At 42.2% G+C, this 19,043-nt stretch overlaps 1 protein-coding gene across 1 annotated transcript; it reads left to right on the forward strand.

The window, feature by feature from the left end:
- Positions 1-44: 44 nt before the first annotated feature.
- On the forward strand, positions 45-18,068 carry CHCHD4 (coiled-coil-helix-coiled-coil-helix domain containing 4). Its single transcript, XM_081184404.1, has 3 exons — positions 45-566; positions 11,963-12,061; positions 16,905-18,068. Exons 1-3 carry the CDS (start codon positions 545-547, stop codon positions 17,204-17,206), a joined length of 423 nt encoding a protein of 140 aa, XP_081040530.1. The 5' UTR covers positions 45-544; the 3' UTR covers positions 17,207-18,068.
- Positions 18,069-19,043: the final 975 nt, after the last annotated feature.

Below are 19,043 nucleotides of genomic sequence, written 5' to 3' on the forward strand. Positions count from 1 at the left end.
CTGGGAAATGTAGTCGTTCAACGGGACGGGGCGGCCACGCGTATTTATTTATTCTCTCCCCCTCCCCCGCTGGGACTATCATTGAACTTCCAAGCGTTAAGTAATAATAAAAAGGGGGCGGTGGTCATTTATCACACAGGCCGACCACGCATGTTTTGTGGAGAAAAGGAGGATTTACGCGCACAGCACGCCGGGACATGTAGTACTTCAGGGGATAAGCCGACCACACCGAGCTCTTCTCCTCCCGTTAGTTATGCCTTTGAGGCCCCGCTAGAGAACGCGGGAGGGAAGGCTCCGCCCCTGCCCGGCTCCCCTTGCGCGCCTCAGAAAGAACCCAGCTCTCAGGCGGACTCCTGGTCTCCTCATCCTCCTCGGGGTCCTTCCGGCGCGGGTGAGAGGTCGCCGCGAGGGGGAAAGCGCGCGGTCCGCTGTGCCGCCGGCTCACGGTGGCGGTGCTGGCGGGGCCGACGGACGGACGGGTCGCTCGTTGGGCCATCCGGTGCCGCGGAAGGAGCAACGCGCTGCTCGTGAGCTCTCCCCAGCCATGTCCTACTGCAGGCAAGAAGGTACTGGGGGCGAGAGAGAGAGAGAGAGAGCAAGCATTGCGTTTCCTTATGGGGGTCTCATCCCCGGCTCCTTCTCCCGAGGCGTTTGAGAAGGAGCACGCTTGGGCCGCCCTCTTCTTCCCCTTCTCGGTTTTCTTTACCCTCGAAACAGCCCTGCGAGCTGGACTGAGAGAGAGAGTGACCGTCCCCAAGGTCACGGGGTGGGAAGCCATGTGGCTGGGGAGGGATTTGAACCTTGCTCTTCCACATTTTAGCCACGGAGAGTGCGGGTGGGCAGGTTTTTTAAGAGTGCTCATCTCGTCTGGTGGTGGTGGTAATAATAATAATAATAATAATAATAATAAATTATTTTAATGAATAATAATTATTATATTTTATTTATACACTGCCCAACTGGCTGGGTTTCCCCAACCACTCTGCTTGGCTTGCAGCACATATAAAAACATAGTAAAACTTCAGACATTTAAATACTTCCCTAAACAGGGCTGCCTCCAGGTGTCTTCTAAAAGTCAGATAGTTCTTTTATTTCCTTGACATCTGATGGGAGGGCGTTCCACAGGGCGGGCGCCACTACCAAGAAGGCCCTCTGCCTGGTTCTCTGCAACTTGGCTTCCGGCAGTGAGGGAACTGCCAGAAGACCCTCAGAGCTAGACCTCAGGGTCCAGGCTGAACGATGGGGGTGGAGACACTCCTTCAGATACACCTATTAAATGTATCTGCAACTGAGTCAGGTGTTGGAAACGTGGTTTGTCTTTTTTTTTTTTTTTTTTTTTTTTTTTAGATCCTTCCCTTCCTTCCCCATCATTATTCTTCTAATCTTTCCTCCTTTCCTTTCAAAGAGCGTCCTCCGGGGGCAGTATATATTATGTCCGATCCTACTATATCTTATATCCCTTCATATAAACTCATGAACACAAAGACACGTATAAACACGTATAAACTCGTATAAACCCCCGGTGACCGCCGATGACCACAATCCCTCAATATGCTTTCTTGGATAGGAGGAAAAGGAAAGCCGCTGGGAAGATATCAGTCCAAAAGTATCAATTAATCCGCTCCAGGTCTTAACTTTCTCTTTTGCTTCTCTCAGTCCTTTCCAAGTCCTTTACCCACCCTCACCTGCGACGCGCCCAACACCCAGTAGGAGGGGGGGAGGGAAGAAAAAAAAGTCAAAAGCAGAGGGGGAGAGGGTAACTCTTGAGCACGTGATTGTCCTGCCCCGCTTCTTACCCAATACAGTCAAATATAGTCCTGGTTAATTTACTCCCGGCATTTCAGGATCTTCAAGCACCTTGAACACTTTACGCTCCATATACTCTTCTCGCCATGCAATTGCAGTCACTGTGGTAGTCACCGTAGCAATCCTAATTGCAATTTAGGCTCCCTCTCGGAGTTACCTCTCGGAGTTACCTACTCTCTCCTCATTCCCGTCGCAACTTAGACTCAAACGTGAGAGAGGGCTCTGTACAGATTGATTCAGCTCGCGTTGTCTGTATATATATCCTCAAGGAAGTGGGTAGCGTTGGAAATAAAAATCAAAGAGGTTCAGCAACATAATCAAAATGGAGCCTCTCCGGAGGACTTGGAAAGGCGTTAGCCACAATCTATGTCCCAAGTTTGGCGTTTTGCTTATATAATAAAGTTTAATAAAGTCAATAAAAAGAATCGTTATGGCCCGTATTTATTGTCAGTTCGGCTCTAGTTTACTCAGTCAGACTGTTTACTAACCTTCTCACTCCTGCGACTCTCTTTCTGCGCCATCTTGCCTCCACTGCCGAGGAAAATCCCAAAAAGGCCAACAGAAAGTAAAAAAAATACCTAGGCGTCTCCTGGCTTCACATCAACTGCGCACTTAACTAGTAAGCACTTCAGGCAAAAAGAAAACCTTTCCATACGCCGGAGACCCCGTTCTTATATCCAAGGGGTTCCGACGCTTTCGCAGTTGAAGCTCCGGGCGTTTCGCTGTGGAATCGGCACTTCCCAATTTGCGCTGGCGGTCGTCGTTCTCTCGCGCTCTCTCTGTCCTTCCAGAGAAGGTAGAAACGACCGCGTCCGCGCTGCAGGCGGCCTCTCCCCCAAGGGTTCCCCCCCTGAGGTTTCGGGGTACGCTGCGCCCTTGCGTCTCACCCACGTTTTCCACAGCGCCCAGAAAGCTCAGAGCTAGCTTTCTGCGCTTCCTCACTGCTCGCGTCCGGAACCGGAAGTCATAAAACTGGTTTCTCAATGAAGAGTAGAAACCAGTTGGTTATTTTCCTCCTGAATCGGAAGATAAGGCTCACATCCACACCACACATAAAAAAAAAAAAATGGGTGGGACTCCAGGGGAAAGAAAGACATCGCGTCAGGAGGAGATTAAAGACCTAGATAGCTTATGGATTAAAATAAAGGAAGAATTTAAACAAAACGAAACATATATGGAAAATAAGCTAGGGGACATGCAAGACCTGATTGATAAAAAAATAGAGGAAGCAGTAGGAGAGCTCTCATCAAAAATTCAAGATTTGTCAGTAAAATCTAAGATGATTGAAGAGTCTAATAAGAAACTTCAGAAAGAACTGAGAGAACAGAAAAGAGAAACAGGGAGGATGAGGGAAGAGTTGGGGGAATTAAATAAAGCACAGGATAGGATTTGGGACAACCTTGCCATGGCCGACATGCGACAAAAGCAGCTCCATTTAAAATTTAGAGGCGTGGCAGAAGAGAGAAATGAGGATGTTAGAAAGAAAATGATTAAAGAGCTCTCTAAATGGCTGGGTTTAGAAGAGGAAGAGATAGCTTTAACGATTGACAGTGCATTTAGAATGTCTAGACCACAGCATCTAAAAATTAACAAATTCTTGGGAGACTGTTTGGTGATATTTAATTCCTTAGAAATGAGAAATCTAATTTTAAGGACGAGTTACCGCAACAAACTTAGAATCGAAGGCAGGCCCATTATCATCTACAAAGAGATTCCAATTAGATTATTAAGGAAAAGAGAGGGCTACAGACAAGTGGTTGCCGCCTTAAAGAGAAATGGAATACAATTTAGATGGGAGTTCCCTGAGGGGGTTACTTTCTTCTATAAAGATAAGAAATTTAAATTAACGGACATACAAGAAACAGAGAAGTTTCTGAGAAGATATGAAAAAGAGTTAGGAAGGATTGAATATAGAGTGCGAAGTAAAGAAGAGGTGAAAGGGAATGGGCGAGAAGGGAAGGAAGGGAGGGAGGGGAGCGTGAAAGACCAAGGAGAAAGGGGGTTAAACTCAGGAGACGAAGATGAAGAAACCGCAGTGGGAGGAGAGGCGGTTGAAGAGGAGGGGCTCCTAGGAAATAAAGGCGTCGGTTTTTAACTGGAGTTTTGATTTGAGGTAAAGTAGTTAGAGAACTAAGACAATACTGGACACTCTAAAACTTTTATCATGGAATGTGAATGGGTTAAATGAGAAAATTAAAAGGAATAAAATTCAAAAAGCTTTGAGAAATAAGAAATATGATGTAATTTGTTTTCAGGAAACCCATATCGCTAAGAGACATAGACACATTTTAGTGAATAAAAAACTGGGAGTAGAATTTGTAAACTCGGATGTAAACAAAAAAAAAGGAGTGGTAATTTACGCCAAAGAAAGGTGGGAACCAAAACAAATTTGCAAGGATGAGGAGGGCAGAATATTAGGTATCCAATTAAATTTTCGAGGGGAAAGAATTAACGTAGTGTCGGTCTACGCACCAAATACAAAAAGAACTGAGTTTCTCGGAAAATTAGAAAGTATGTTGTTAGAATTAGAACCTTATAAGTTAATCTTATTGGGAGATTGGAACGGGGTCCCAACTCCGAGTATAGACAGAAGTGAGAATCAGAGGAATGCAAATAGGGGGAAGCTCCCTAACTCATTTAATGAGTTAGTGGAAAATCTAGACCTAATCGACATCTGGAGGTACCGGAATCCCACTACAAAACAATTCACCCATTATTCAGAGCCCCACCAGAGCTGGGGCAGGATTGACCAGATATGGGTGACTAGGGCTATGGTATGGAGAGTTAAGAGATGTGAGATATTACCCAGGACCCTGTCAGATCACTGCCCCTTGACCCTGGAAATTAAAAACGAATTGAAAGGGCAGCTAAGGTGGAGGATGAATGAATATTTATTTGAAAATGAGGAAGTATTGGACATGGCAAAAAAAACTTTGAGAGAGTATTGGGAGATGAACCTGAATAGAGATACCCCAATAGAGCTGGTATGGGACGCCGGTAAGGCTGTCCTAAGGGGTTTTCTAATACAGCAAAATAGCTATAGAAAGAAGTTAAGGGAGAAAAAGAAGGAAGATATCATGGCACAATTGAGGGACTATGAAAGAAAACTTGCTCTAGACCCGACAGATGAAAGGATCAATCAAACGGTGAGGGTGCTGCAGTCCCAATACTCAGCCATTTTGAATCAAGAGGTAGAACAGAAAATTAAATTTACGAGACAAAAATATTTTGAGTCGGCCAACAAAATGGGGAAGTTACTTGCATGGCAGCTTAGGAAAAGAAAGAAACAAAATGTGATTAATAAACTTATTATAGATGAAAGGGTGATAGAAGACTCAGAGGAAATTGAAAATAGGTTTGTTACTTTCTTTGAAAAGCTGTACGAAAAAGGAGAAGAGAGTAGTGTAGAAATAGAGAATTATTTAGACCAAGAAGAAAGGAAATTCTTTACGGAAGAGGACTGCATGCAACTAAACAAAGTGGTTTCTGTAAAAGAGGTCCGGGATGCTATCAATAAGATGAAAAACGGGAAGTCCCCTGGTCCGGACGGTCTGCCTGCAAAATATTATAAAAAACTGATAGACTTGTTAGCTCCGGCCTTAACGGAGGTAATAAATAACACTCTTCAAGAAGGGAGAATACCTAGCTCCTGGAAGGAGGCGTATATTACGTTAGTCCCTAAGACTGAAAATGAAAAGACAGATATAACAAATTATAGGCCAATCTCACTCTTAAACTGTGACTATAAGATCTTTGGTGATATTATGGCAAGCAGACTTAAAAAACTATTAAATAGATATATACATAGAGACCAAGTGGGATTCCTACCGGGTAGGCAATTGAGAGACAACGTCCGACATGTATTGGACATTATGGAGTATTTGGAGACTAGACCAGACGTGCCAGCGGCCCTTATTTTTGTCGATGCAGAAAAAGCCTTCGACCGCGTATCCTGGGAATTTCTGCTACAAAAACTTGATAAGGTGGGTATAAGGGGTTCTTACTTGAAGGGTATTAGGGCAATCTATACTGAGCAACAGGCTAGGTTGATCATCAATAATAATTTGACTAAATACTTTCCGATTAGGAAAGGCACAAGACAGGGTTGCCCTCTGTCACCTTTATTGTTTATTTTAGTGTTAGAAACAGCCGCAAATAAAATAAGAGCGACCCCGGATATCAAGGGAGTAAGAATTGGAGAGAAAGAATACAAATTAAAAGCCTATGCAGACGATCTGGTCTTTTTCTTTGAGAACCCATTTGAAACCACCAACAGAGCGATAGAACTCTTGGAAGATTTTGGTAAATTATCCGGATTCAAACTAAATAGGGGGAAAACTAAAATATTAACAAAGAACTTGACAATACAAGAAAGATTACAGCTAGAACAACAGGTGGATATTAAAGTAGTAAATAAGGTGAAATATTTGGGAATTTGGTTGTCCCCAAAGAACATCAATTTGGTAGAGGACAATTATAATAAACTGTGGAAGGAAATTAAGAAAGATATGAACACCTGGCGTAGACTGAACTTATCCTGGACCGGGAGGATGGAATCGATTAAGATGTGTGTCCTCCCGAGACTGCTATTCCTGTTTCAGAGTTTACCAATTATAAAAGGTACCACCTGCTTTAAAAACTGGCAAAGGATCTTGACCAAATATATTTGGCAAGAGAAGAAACCCAGGGTGAAACTTAAATATCTGATGGATTCCAGGGAAAGAGGAGGTTTTGGTGTACCAAACTTAAGGCTCTATTATGAGGCGGCATGCCTACTCTGGATAAAGGAATGGGCCACCCTGAATGATACTGACTTATTAGATTTGGAAGGATTTGATTTAAGATTTGGGTGGCATGCCTACCTCTGGCAGGGAAAAGACAAAGTCCACAGAGGATTTTATAATCATATTGTTAGAGGATCACTCATAGAAGTTTGGAATAGGAGGAAAAATGTGATTGAACAAAACACCCCCTGGTGGTTATCACCCGTGGATATTATTAAAATAAAGAAATCAAATATGACAGGTAAAAGGTGGACGTATGAGGATCTTTTAACTAAATCAGAAGAAGGGTGGAAATTAAGATCACAGGATGAATTGAAAGAGAAAATTAAGGACTGGTATCACCTACATCAAGTTAACGCAATATGGAGGGAGCATAAGAGAATAGGTATGGGAGAAAATAAATCTAGATTTCAAGTGGAGATTATGGAGAGTAATAACAAACTATTATCTAAAATGTATAGGCAACTGCTGGAAAGTGAAAACAAGGAAGTGATGATCAAAGAGGTAATGATTAAATGGAATAAAGATCTAGGATATGAGATAGGATATGACAAATGGCAAACATTATGGAAGAAAGGTATGAAATTTACCGTATGTGCTGACCTATGTGAGAATTTGTATAAGATGATGTATCGCTGGTACCTGACCCCGGCAAGACTAGGGAAAATGTATAGAACAACAGATAACACTTGCTGGAGGTGTAAAGATAAGGTGGGGACTTTCTTTCATATTTGGTGGACCTGTGAGAAAGTGAAGGGTTTCTGGGGACAAATTCACGAGGAGCTAAAGAAAATTCTAAAGTATAACTTTCCCAAGAAACCCGAAGCGTTCTTACTAGGGATGGTTGGGGAGGAAATAAAAAAGACAGATCAGATTTTTTTCCAGTATGCTGCCACTGCTGCGAGAATATTAATAGCAAAGAAATGGAAATCCCCAGAAATACCAACAATAAGAGAGTGGCAGGAGAAAGTGTATCAATACTTGGACCTGGCGAGGCTTACCCAATATGTTAGGCGGGATAGCTCGAGTAAAAAGATTGAAGATTGGTCTAAATTCATAAGTTACCTTGAGACTAATTTGAGAATTAATAACTTAACAGTAGACGATGGTTAACTTCTACGACATGTAAAGAAAAATGAAAATAACTGCAGAAGAATAATATAGAATACTTAATCCAAAGCTGAGGTTAATGGAAGTCAAACGTGTGTAAGGGTATGATTGGAATTTTTCTTCTTTGTAGTGTTTTTTTTTTTTCTCTATTACTTTAGGTGTGTATGTTTTAATATGCTGTTTGTACTATTTTATATGGTACAATCTTTCTTTGTATGTGTAAGTATATGTGATTGTAATAAAGTTTATAAAAAATTAAAAAAAAAAAAAAAAAAAAAAGGAAACGTGGTTTGTCAGGACACCTTCTTTTCCAAGGGCTTTTGGGTATTTGCAAAGTTTGCTGGTCACGAAACATCCCAGGGACTGAACTCTGTTGTTTTGAACGTAACGTTGCTGCCTTTATTGTTAGTTCACCAAAGCCCAGCACTGTCTGCTCTGACTTGGCAGCATCTCTGTCCTGCAGGGATGGGGAACCTGTGACCTTTATTATTATTATTATTATTATTATTATTATTATTATTATTATTATTAAGTAGATTATTAGTAGACAAACACAACGTTTGAACACAAGCTTATCTTTATTTGTGAGCAAGGAACTTTGGTGTTAGGCCACAGCTATTTTATAAACAGTGGTACCTCGGGTTACATACTCTTCAGATTACATACGCTTCAGGTTACAGACTCTGCTAACCCAGAAATAGTGCTTCAGTTTAAGAACCGTGCTTCAGGATGAGAAATTGTGCTCCAGAGGCGCGGCAGGAGCAGGAGGCCCCATTAGCTAAAGTGGTGCTTCAGGTTAAGAACAGTTTCAGGTTAAGTACGGACCTCTAGAACAAATTAAGTACATAACCCGAGGTACCACTGTACTGTAGTAGTATATAGTTTTTGATGTTCATGGTAGGATGCTGTTCCTTTTACTGACAGTTAACAAAATGAGGCTTGCTCAGTCTTTCCCCCCACTCTCTTTCTCAGTTTTCCCTTCCTTCCCCCACAGAATAGAGTGAATGAAGTTATGACACTGTCTAGCAGTTGCTGTCCAGTTATGCAATGATTAATATGTTGTCATATTTATCATTACATAACTTTCAGAACTGTAAACTGCAGCATCTGCAATTTAATAGTTGAGTCTAATAAGGAGTTAGGTAAATAGTTAGGTAACTATGGTAGTAATAAAGTGGTACTAATTTTTAAGCGAAAGCAATGAGTTGTGATTTACGATTAAGCTAAAGTCACTTAAAGTCTTAAATCAATACTTCTAATTACCGTATTTTTCGCTCTATAACACGCACCCGACCATAACACGCACGTAGTTTTTAGAGGAGGAAAATCCGTAGGCATGCCACCCGTAGGCATTTCCTCCATAACACGCACAGACATTTCCCCTTACTTTCTAGGAGGAAAAAAGTGAGTGTTATGGTGCAAAAAATACGGTATGTTTGTGGGGGGTCTGCTTTGTCTAATGCTGTGAGACTACTGCTGTGAGTTGGTGGCTGAAGGAAAGTTAGAAACTGAGGTATGAAAGCTAGGAGCTAAATGGCACCTTAAACCTACGTTATGGGCACAACAAGGGAATGCCTAGGTGCTCTTTTTTATAACAAGAATGCAAAGCTGAAAATGAACTGCAGCTAAAATATTATGTTCAGTTTTCACGTGGTCTAGTCCTTCCCCTGCCTGCCCACCCCCTAATATTCTTATGAGGGTCTCCTCTCCAGTTTTCAGAGAGTAGCTGGAAGTGGGGAGGCAGAAAAAGGTCTTCCTTTTCTTCCACTCTGCAGTTTTAATCAAATCTTAGGTGCAATACTCTGCCCAGAGCTCAAAAAGTGCTATCACTAATGAAATTCCCTGTCGCAAAATGTGCCTAGAACAATGGGAGTTTCGAACCCTGGCTGTGTATTTGAGACACATAGTAGTACAGTCATACCTCGGGATAAATACACTTCAGGTTGAGCATGTTCGGGTTGCGCTCCGCGCTGACCCAGAAGTAACGGAGCATGTTACTTCTCGGTTTCGCCACTCACGCATGTGCGGAAGCAGCGAAATGCGACACGCGCAGACGCGCTATCTCGTCTTAGGTTATGTTCAGGATGCGAACGGGGCTCCAGAACGGATCCCGTTTGCATTCCGAGGTACCACTGTACATAGAATTATAGAACTGTAGGTTTGAAAAGGACCCCAGGAGTCATCTATTACACTAACCCTCTGCAAGGCAGGAATCTCAGCTAAAGCATCCATGACAGATGGCCATCCAACCTCTGCTTAAAAACCTCCAAGGAAGGAAAGTCCACAGCTTCCTGAGGGAGTCCGTTCCACATCATTGTCAGATGCTGTCATGGCACTTGAACTGTAACTTTATTGGTAGTTCAGGCAACTCCCCATTTGCATGGGGGCTGCGTTCTGGGTCATTGTGTGCTTGTGTGAAATCGCATATAATTGGAGCGCTCATTGAAAAAGCGTGCAAACACCCAGGCCTGCCCTCACCCTGTTCCTTTTTGTTACGTTTTTGGCTCACTTCCAGATTCAGCCTGATGCGTGTGTGTGTGTTCATGCACATATCGGACACACCTAAAACGGCCACGCCTGTATTTCATTTCCATTATGTATAGATAGTGTGCTTTGGTTATATGAGAACTCACATTTGGAGAATGAGTTCACACTACAGTCGTACCTTGGTTTTCGAACAGCCTAGTTCTCGAATGGTTTGGCTCCCGAACAATCGAAACCTGGAAGTGAGTGTTCCGGTTTTCAAACGTTCTTTTGGAAGCCAAATGTCCAACAGGGCTTCTGCAACTTCCAATTGGCTGCAGCCAATCAGAAGCCGTGTTTGGGTTTTCAAACGTTTTGTAAGTCGAACAGACTTCTGGAATACAGTGGTACCTCTGGTTACGTACTTAATTCGTTCCGGAGGTTCATTCTTAACCTGAAACTGTTCTTAACCTGAAGCACCACTTTAGCTAATGGGGCCTCCCGCTGCTGCTGCACTGCCGCCGCGTGATTTCTGTTCTCATCCTGAAGCAACCCGAGGTACTATTTCTGGGTTAGGAGAGTCTGTAACCTGAAGCGTATTGTAACCCAAGGTACCACTGTAGATTCCGTTCGCCTTCCAAGGTACGACTGCATTAGTATTTTGGATTAAGAACAAAAGCAAAATATCAGGTAGATAAATTTTTGAAATCCACCTTAAGTCTGTAATTGACAAGGAGAGAAACTTTGCAGTAATCTCTCTGAAAAATTGCCTTTCTTTAAAAAAAATAGATCTGAATGAAGCTAATCAATTCTATGAAATGACTGGGGTGAGTGTTGTTACAAGATGATTCCAGTTACAGATAGGTAGCCGTGTTGGTCTGCCATAGTCAAAATAAAAAAATTCCTTCCTGTAGCACCTTAAAGACCAACTAAGTTAGTTCTTGGTATGAGCTTTCATGTGCATGCACGATACGTGTGTATCTGAAGAAGTGTGCATGCACACGAAAGCTCATACCAAGAACTAACTTAGTTGGTCTTTAAGGTGCTACAGGAAGGAATTTTTTTATGGTTACAAGATGATGTAATGCTTCACTTGCCTCTGGCCTGTGTGAGTTACTTTGGGTTAGGCAGCACTTCAGGGAAGCCTTTCATTGGAAGTGCTGATGCATGATTTCAGTGTTCTGGGGGCTGACAGTGGGGATGTGTCCGGGGAAAATCTCCATTGCAGGGTCATCCCAGGATAGCTGTTTCATGTGACCATATTTGGCTTGCTCCAACGCCACACTATAAAATCAAAGCAAATTGATTCACAATGGAAGTTAAACTACCCTGCTGCCATCATAAGCTCATTACTATTTGCCCCGTCTTTGTTGACTAATGAGATTAATTGATCTCTGACCCCTTCGTACCATTTTTTAAAAAGTGTTTGTGGACAGTAATCGGTCTTTTAGTATTAACAAAGCCTTCTCTCAAATTTTATGTGTGAGTCTTCATCAAAAGTTGGGGAAATACAATGGGATGGAGCAGAAGAGCCAAAGGCCTCTCTGGAGCCAGCCCAATGTTTATTCTTAATTTCTGAACATCCTCCAGTTCGCTTTAACCAAATGTAATGGACAGGCTCATGCACACCACTTTGATTGAAGCCTCTCCAGTGCCAATTGGAAGAGAATCATGAGCTTCTACTAGGAATGCATCTTTATATGGAATTGTTCAAAGGCTTCGGTTGGACAACTGTTCTGGACAGACTGTTCTATCTGGGCCTAATGCTCTTTGTGTCTCTCTCTTTTTTTAATTTTCAGGAAAGGACAAAATTATATTTGTGACCAAAGAGGACCACGAGACACCAAGCAATGCTGAACTGGTAGCAGATGACCCCAATGATCCTTATGAAGACCATGGTCAGTAGTAGAGAGGGGAAAGCATAATGTTCAATAGGGCTGTATACTGGTATTGAAATAACACCGTAATAAGTCTTTCAACACAAATTGCTGGTTCCTGTTAGCAGAGAGATTTGCTCAGTAGCTTGTAATAATCCATGGTATTTAATGTGTGCTCTTCCATGTTTCCATGTGTTTAAAATTGGGTTTTCTTTATTATAAAAAATGTAGTCAGGAATCTCTAGGGGGCAGCAGTCACACACAGAGACAGCTATGCTTGCGATGTACTGTGTTGGCTGTCACCTGTATACGATCCTATCTGAACCCTATCTCTCAGTATAAACTTTCATGGTGTGGATTTGTTTTAAAATGGGCGTTCACAGTGTGGCTGGCAGTGAAAAGCCTGACATTTTTCTCACTTCTCCATAGTAAAAACAGCTGTGCTAAACTGAAAAATGTCTATAATGTATTTTCTAAGCTTATGCCCCGTTTTAGCTATCTTGGGGCTTCAGCAAAACAAACAATGTAAAACAAGTAATAAAAATACTTTAACCCGCCCCCTCCCCAACAGCTAAAACCAGTGTATAAAATAAAGGTGTAAAAGTTATATTACTGAATAACTTCAGCAAACCCACACATATCTGGGGTTATTTTTCATGGGGCTGGTCAGCATTTTCAGGCATCTCCTATGCTAATTTTATATATAATAAGCTGCTAATTTAGAGAGAGTTTGGGGTGAGAGCAAGAAAAGTGTGGTGCGGAGTAGCCACTGGTAGAATAACCTCATCGCTTTACTAATAGCAGTACTTCCACCATAGAGAAGTTTCTGTTACTTGTATTTAGGACACCTTTGGGAGCCTCAAGGGGTCTAAGCCCATGGGGTCTCATATGGACCCTCGACTTTATTTAGCACATTTGGCCTACATCAATAAAAGCAATGCTAAATCAATGTGGAAAGTTCTCCTAACTTATTTCACTTGGTATTTGTGCCACAGTAATGGCAGAGCCCCCAGTCTGACTCCTCTTCGTGGTACTGTACTCTTGGTCTAAGACAAAGGTTTTGGTCAGCCTGGAGTGGGTGTTTTTTACCTTTTCCCCACAGTAGTCTGGACATAAGCTTATTCATTCCAAAGAAGGGAGTACTAAAAACTGTTGGCCGAAGTGATACGTTCTTCAGTGTTGCCTGCTAAATAAGCAGTACACTGAACATAAACAAGCAGTGTACATCAGGAATATATAAAACAAGGATAAGTATGTACATGAAAACAGGATCTGTGGGAATTGTGAATGAAATGCAATAAAAGGTTAATGAAACATAACTTCAGTTATTGAATTAGAAGCAGCTGTTCATAGACCTTACTCTAATGCATTTAATAAGAGAATACAAAAAAACCCCTCCTCCAATAAGTAATTTGAAAGCTTGCTGTGATTAAGGTTAACCTTGTAATCTTCAGATAAAAAGAAATAGATGTCCCTTTCCGTGCTCCTAAACTCCTAGGCTTCAGCAACCATCTGCATCTTATTGCAGAAAGACGTGCAGCAGCAGAATTTGAGTGTCTCTCACCCTCTCCTTCAGCCTTCATCATTTCAGGCAGGATGTATTGCTGGCCAAGAACCAGCATAGTGTCTACAGGCTGGGGGGAAATTGCTTTGCAGGCTGTTGGCACCTCCCATTCTGAGACTCATGCGGCAGCTTCTAAAGGTTTAGAGTTGAATTTCCTACTGGCCAGGAATACAAAAAGATGAATGATGAAGATTTTCCTCTCCGTCCTTCTTTTTTGTCTTTGTGAAAAGCAGTTTTGTTGAGGGGGAAATCAATGCGATCTTGTTTAAAAGCAAACCCACTTCCAAATGTGAAGCCAAGTGGATTTATAGCAGCGCAAAACAAACGAATTAAATTGACCCTTCAGTTTGTTAAGAGCCAGCTAACTGAGGCTCCCATTTGTTTCAGTGGGATTGGCACAGAATAAACTCCTAGTAGATTGTACTTGTTTCTACCAGGTTTTTGTTGTTGTTATATAGATGAAAAATTACCATAATGTACCACAATGCCTTAGTGCAACAGTGTTTATATTTTTAATTTGACATTTGAATGACATTTAAAACTGTTTTCAAACTTTAGCAGTTTGGTTTCATTTTAATTTAGTGAGAAATATTGTGGTGTTGTGTGTTCCAGTATAAAAGATCCCACCCACACCCAAAGTAGCATAGGGAATTATTTTCTGAGAATAATCTCTGGCTCTTTGTATTGTCGTGCTGGGATTTGACAGTACAGTATAGCTTTCCAGCTTTCCATTGCAATAGCTTCTAAAATATAATTGGGGTGGTTATAGCAGAATTTGTCTGGTTTTACTGACTAATCTAATTATGGCTGCAATCTTAACAGCACTTACCTGGGAGTAAACGCAATTGAATTCAATAGGACTTCTGAGTACAGTATATAGTTAGGGTTGCAGCTTATGCTGTCTCAAAAATTTTACAAGCAACTCCCAACTGCTTCTGTTTCTTCAAGAAACAATTGTTAATGCTTATAGTTCTCTTTTGAGAATGTTTCAGCATGAGTGCCAAGCAAAGGAAACTATGCTTCATGTACACGTTAGGTGTTTTGTATTTGACTGTCCTCCCTGTGCTGGAAGAAGTGAAGTTGTCTTTAATCATAGACAGCAGAAAGTCTTATCAAGAACCTTCAGCCAGTGGTCATATAGTGCATCAGTTTTGAGTTCTAGTTCAAGAAGAGAAGTGGCCCTAGGTCATTGAACACTTTCCTTGGCATTTGTGAAGGGTTGTTTTCTTGGCAGATTTTTTCCTAGTTCCGTGAACATAGAAAGTGTTCCACAGAATCTTCTTCCTAGCCAAGAGGCTGCAGTACAACAGTTGCAAGCTCCAGTTCTTCTGTGCTACCTGATGCCAACATGGGGTCTTCCTGTCATCTTCTCTCATCTGCATTCAGCGTGGCTTGTATAATTTGCAGAACTTGGGTTCCTGCGTGCTCTTTAGAAAACTCCCACCTAATAAACCCTTCCTGCACAAAATTCATTCCGTAGCAAAAGTTAGTAAAGGTAAAGGGACCCCTGACCATTAGGTCCACTCGTGACCGACTCTGGGGTTACGGCGCTCATCTCACTTTATTGGCCGAAGGAGCCGGCGTACAGCTTCCGGGTCATGTGGCCAGCATGACTAAGCCGCTTCTGGCAAACCAGAGGAGCGCACGGAAACGCCGTTTACCTTCCCACCGGAGCGGTACCTTTTTATCTACTTGCACTTTGACGTGCTTTCGAACTGCTAGGTTGGCAGGAGCAGGGACCGAGCAATGGGAGCTCACCCCGTTGCGGGGATTTGAACCGCCAACCTTCTGATCGGCAAGTCCTAGGCTCTGTGGTTTAACCCACAGCGCCACCCGCGTCCCTATGGAACGCAGGTGCAAAAGTTACTAGCCTACAATTCATTATTAGCCCGCCTACATCTGCCTGTTTTCATTTGGGCTATATCTACAGCCTGAAAGAAGGAAAATAATCGACCTGTAGCACTTCAGATTTTGTGGGACTCTGAACTCCCATCAGCTCTAGTCAGCGTAGCCACGAGCTAAGGATTATGAGAGCTAAGGAATATGGGAGCTAGGGAGTATGGGAGTATCTTGAAGGCCACATGTGCCACAAAGCAATCAGTGACTATTTGCAAGGCTTTTTGTATTCTGAAAATACAGAGAGATGCTGGGTTCATTCAGCTGTGGTCAGAGAGTATTCCTAAATTCAGAGTCATGAGCTTCCTCTCTTCCCAACTCCAGTCGATCTACAAGGAAATGAGAAGCTTTCACTTCTTTTTCAATGGACTGTGGTTACTCATTATGTCTGAACCCAGAATAAATTATATTTTGGCCTGTTTCCCTAAACCATAGTTAAGGTTAACCACAGTTCTGGAAAGAATAATAAATCATGTTTAATTGAAAATGGAAGCCACACTACAAGTGGGGATTTGGCATTATGTCTGAACTCTGTATCCATGACTGCTCAGGAAGCAGATTTGCACAACCAAGTGAACTAGTTAATGTGGGAATGGTTTACAATAGCTTGAATGTTGATTTAGGTTGCACTCTTGCCCTTTGGACTCGGTTATCCTGCCCAACGTGTAGAGTGGAATTGGAAGATTTTAAATTTTAGGAGTGGTTTTTAACATTAATAAATGTTTTAACACAGTTTCAAAGTTACTTGGATTATCTGCTTTCATAGTTTTTATGCATCTCTACTTAGATGTAAGACCTAGCTAAGTGGAAGTAGGACTGCAGGGGCTGAAAAATCACTCTCGTTCCAAGGGTTCAGACTAATAAGTCCTATAATTTTACATCAGTGTTCAGCCCCATTAGTGCTCCTATTGGATGCATAGCAGCAGGGCTTGGTGGGTTGCATCTGGAGAATTTCGTGACCACCGTGTGATCACTTGCTTATGGAGGCTGCTCAGATTTGCAGATTTGGAATCTTGTGTTTTCTCCTTCATAAAGCAAAAACACAATTCTGCTGTTCTGCACAAAAATCGCCCCTCACCTGCTTCATGTTTTCCTTCCCAGACTTGGCTACTCATTTAGGAGCAAAAACATGAAAGCAATGAAGGGTTTTTTTGTGATTATCATCGGCATCTTTTATGTTTGCTGCTAATGTCAATAGCAGTAGTAGAAGTGGCATCTTGTCAACGATAGGGTTGATTGTAAGCAGACAATTGATTGTATTGGTTTTAGGGGAATTGAAACTGACTGTGTGGGCTCAGTGTGAAATAGTTACCCTTGTTCATCATATTGAATCTACAGCACACAAGTTCAGTCACATCTCCATTATCTGCCATTAGCTTACTGATTTCTTTTTTTCCTTCCTAGGTTTGATATTGCCTAATGGAGATATCAACTGGAATTGCCCTTGCCTTGGCGGAATGGCGAGTGGTCCTTGCGGGGAACAATTCAAGTCCGCCTTTTCCTGTTTCCATTATAGCAAGGAAGAAATAAAGGGATCCGATTGTGTGGACCAGTTTCGTGCAATGCAGGAGTGCATGCAGAAGTACCCAGAGCTGTACCCCCAAGAAGATGATGACGATGAAGAAGATGAAGAAAAGCAGGGCAAAACTCTAGAAGCTGCTGCTGCTGCTTCTGTAACCAAAGAGGAAGAGAAGGGATCCAGCTAATGAAGCTCCACGGAGGCTTTGGTCTCCTTTCCAACTTCAAAGACACACTATAACTTATGCAAAGCATCTTCCCTTCCCTTCCCTCCCCTCCCTCTCTGCCCCTTCTCCTGATCCTTCAAGGAACACCCTTCACCTCTCTTCAGTGCACTGTGTCCTGTGAAATTACTTGCTGCAAGGAAGTAAGACACCTTGGCCTCATGGTCTCAATAATGCTGCAAAGAGGTCAGTGCATAGCAGGGGGACAACCTATTCTTAGGCACTGCCGCTGCTTTAATAGTTATTTCCTTCTCCAGTCATGTTTGCAGGTTGACTTGAACAAGACTAGTAGAGAGGTGGAGCCAACACACAATCTGGAGGAAATCCGTCAGCAAGGATGTCCGGTCAGGGTTGATTTTCAGTGATTGTCTCAGATATTCCCAATGCTTTTTTGGGGTGGGGTGGGAGGCATAAAACTCTTAAAATTGATTCAGAAACTGTTGAGAATGATTGAAGTTTTCATTTGCACAGTTTATATGCTTTAATAGCATGTGAAATTTGCATACGCTACTGATTTCTGGTAATGGAAAATTATTGTGTGTGTAAAAGGGGAATGATTTTTTTCATTATTATTTTTTTCAAAAGTGTTGATCAGGTCTTGATTTCACTGAGTTGATAGGGGAGAATGCTAACTACTGTTTCTCAATGTTCCTGATCAACCCTGCTTTTGTGGGATTCCTCTCTGTTCAAGCCTGTCACTTCTCCAGACAGGTTGCTAAAATAGATGCCCTTGACAAGGAAATTGCAATGTTACCTGGTGTAACAGCCTCTGACTAGATAATTGTGACTAGAGTGTACATTAAAGGCAAAACCTTTCTAACTTGCATTGAAGCCTTCATGTCTTTTATTAATGCTGGCGATTGATTACTCAATTCTTTTCCTGTTGCTGTTGTAGCCAAGCTACTGTATCCTGGAAGATGCACGCTAGCAGAACTACACTGTGTTACTTAGATTTATGGATTTTTGTGTCTAGTAGGCGAGGTTACGCTCCAAGCATATCTTTAGCAAGCAAGTTCAGTGTATGCTGAAATCAAGCCGAATTAAAATCTCCAAAAGGTTTTAACACAATTGCTGTACCTTGGTGCTTGCTGGTACAGTAAGAACATAATATGCGAACACTTGATGAACCTTCTGGATCAGGCCAAGGGCCCATCTAGTCCAGCATCCTCTCATCACAGAGGCCAACCAGATGCCTATGGGAGACCTGAAAGTTGGGCAGGAGCACAACAGCACTCTCTGCATTGACAATTTCCAGCAACTGGCATTCAGAGGCATAATGCCTCTTGCCAGTGGAGGTAGAACATGGCTAAGCTGCCTAGTAGCCGACGATAACCTTGTTTTCCATGGATTTGTCTAAACCTCTTTCAAAGCCGGCCAAGTTGGTGTATGTTTACAGTGGTGTTAATGAGCTTCCAAGTGTTACCAGTTGTCACTTTAGCAGCATATTATCCTCTGCGCAGACACCAGACTGTTAAATGTGTTGCAAGTGGCTCTCCTTGCTGCCTCTTCTCTTAAGTGCCGCCTGATTTCTATCATTCACTTTTCATTTAATGAAGTGGAGTGGAAGTACCAGCTCTCTGTCAGCCGTTCACTCCTGGGATGGATAGCAGGCATTTCGAAAGTGCATTCTACTCTTTTTTTTTAAAGAGAAAAAGAGCATGAAAAGGCCTCTCAGTCTGCATACAGAGTAGGCAACAAAACAGGTGCCAAAAGTGCAGAAGTGATAAAAGCTTGGCGCCTAAGCCGTTGACCCAAAGAGATGGAGCCTTGAGTGATCAGATAAAATATGGGGCACATGTTA

The sequence above is a fragment of the Podarcis bocagei genome (genome assembly GCF_964188305.1).
Source record: "Podarcis bocagei genome assembly, chromosome: 2".
Lineage (NCBI taxonomy): Eukaryota > Metazoa > Chordata > Lepidosauria > Squamata > Lacertidae > Podarcis > Podarcis bocagei.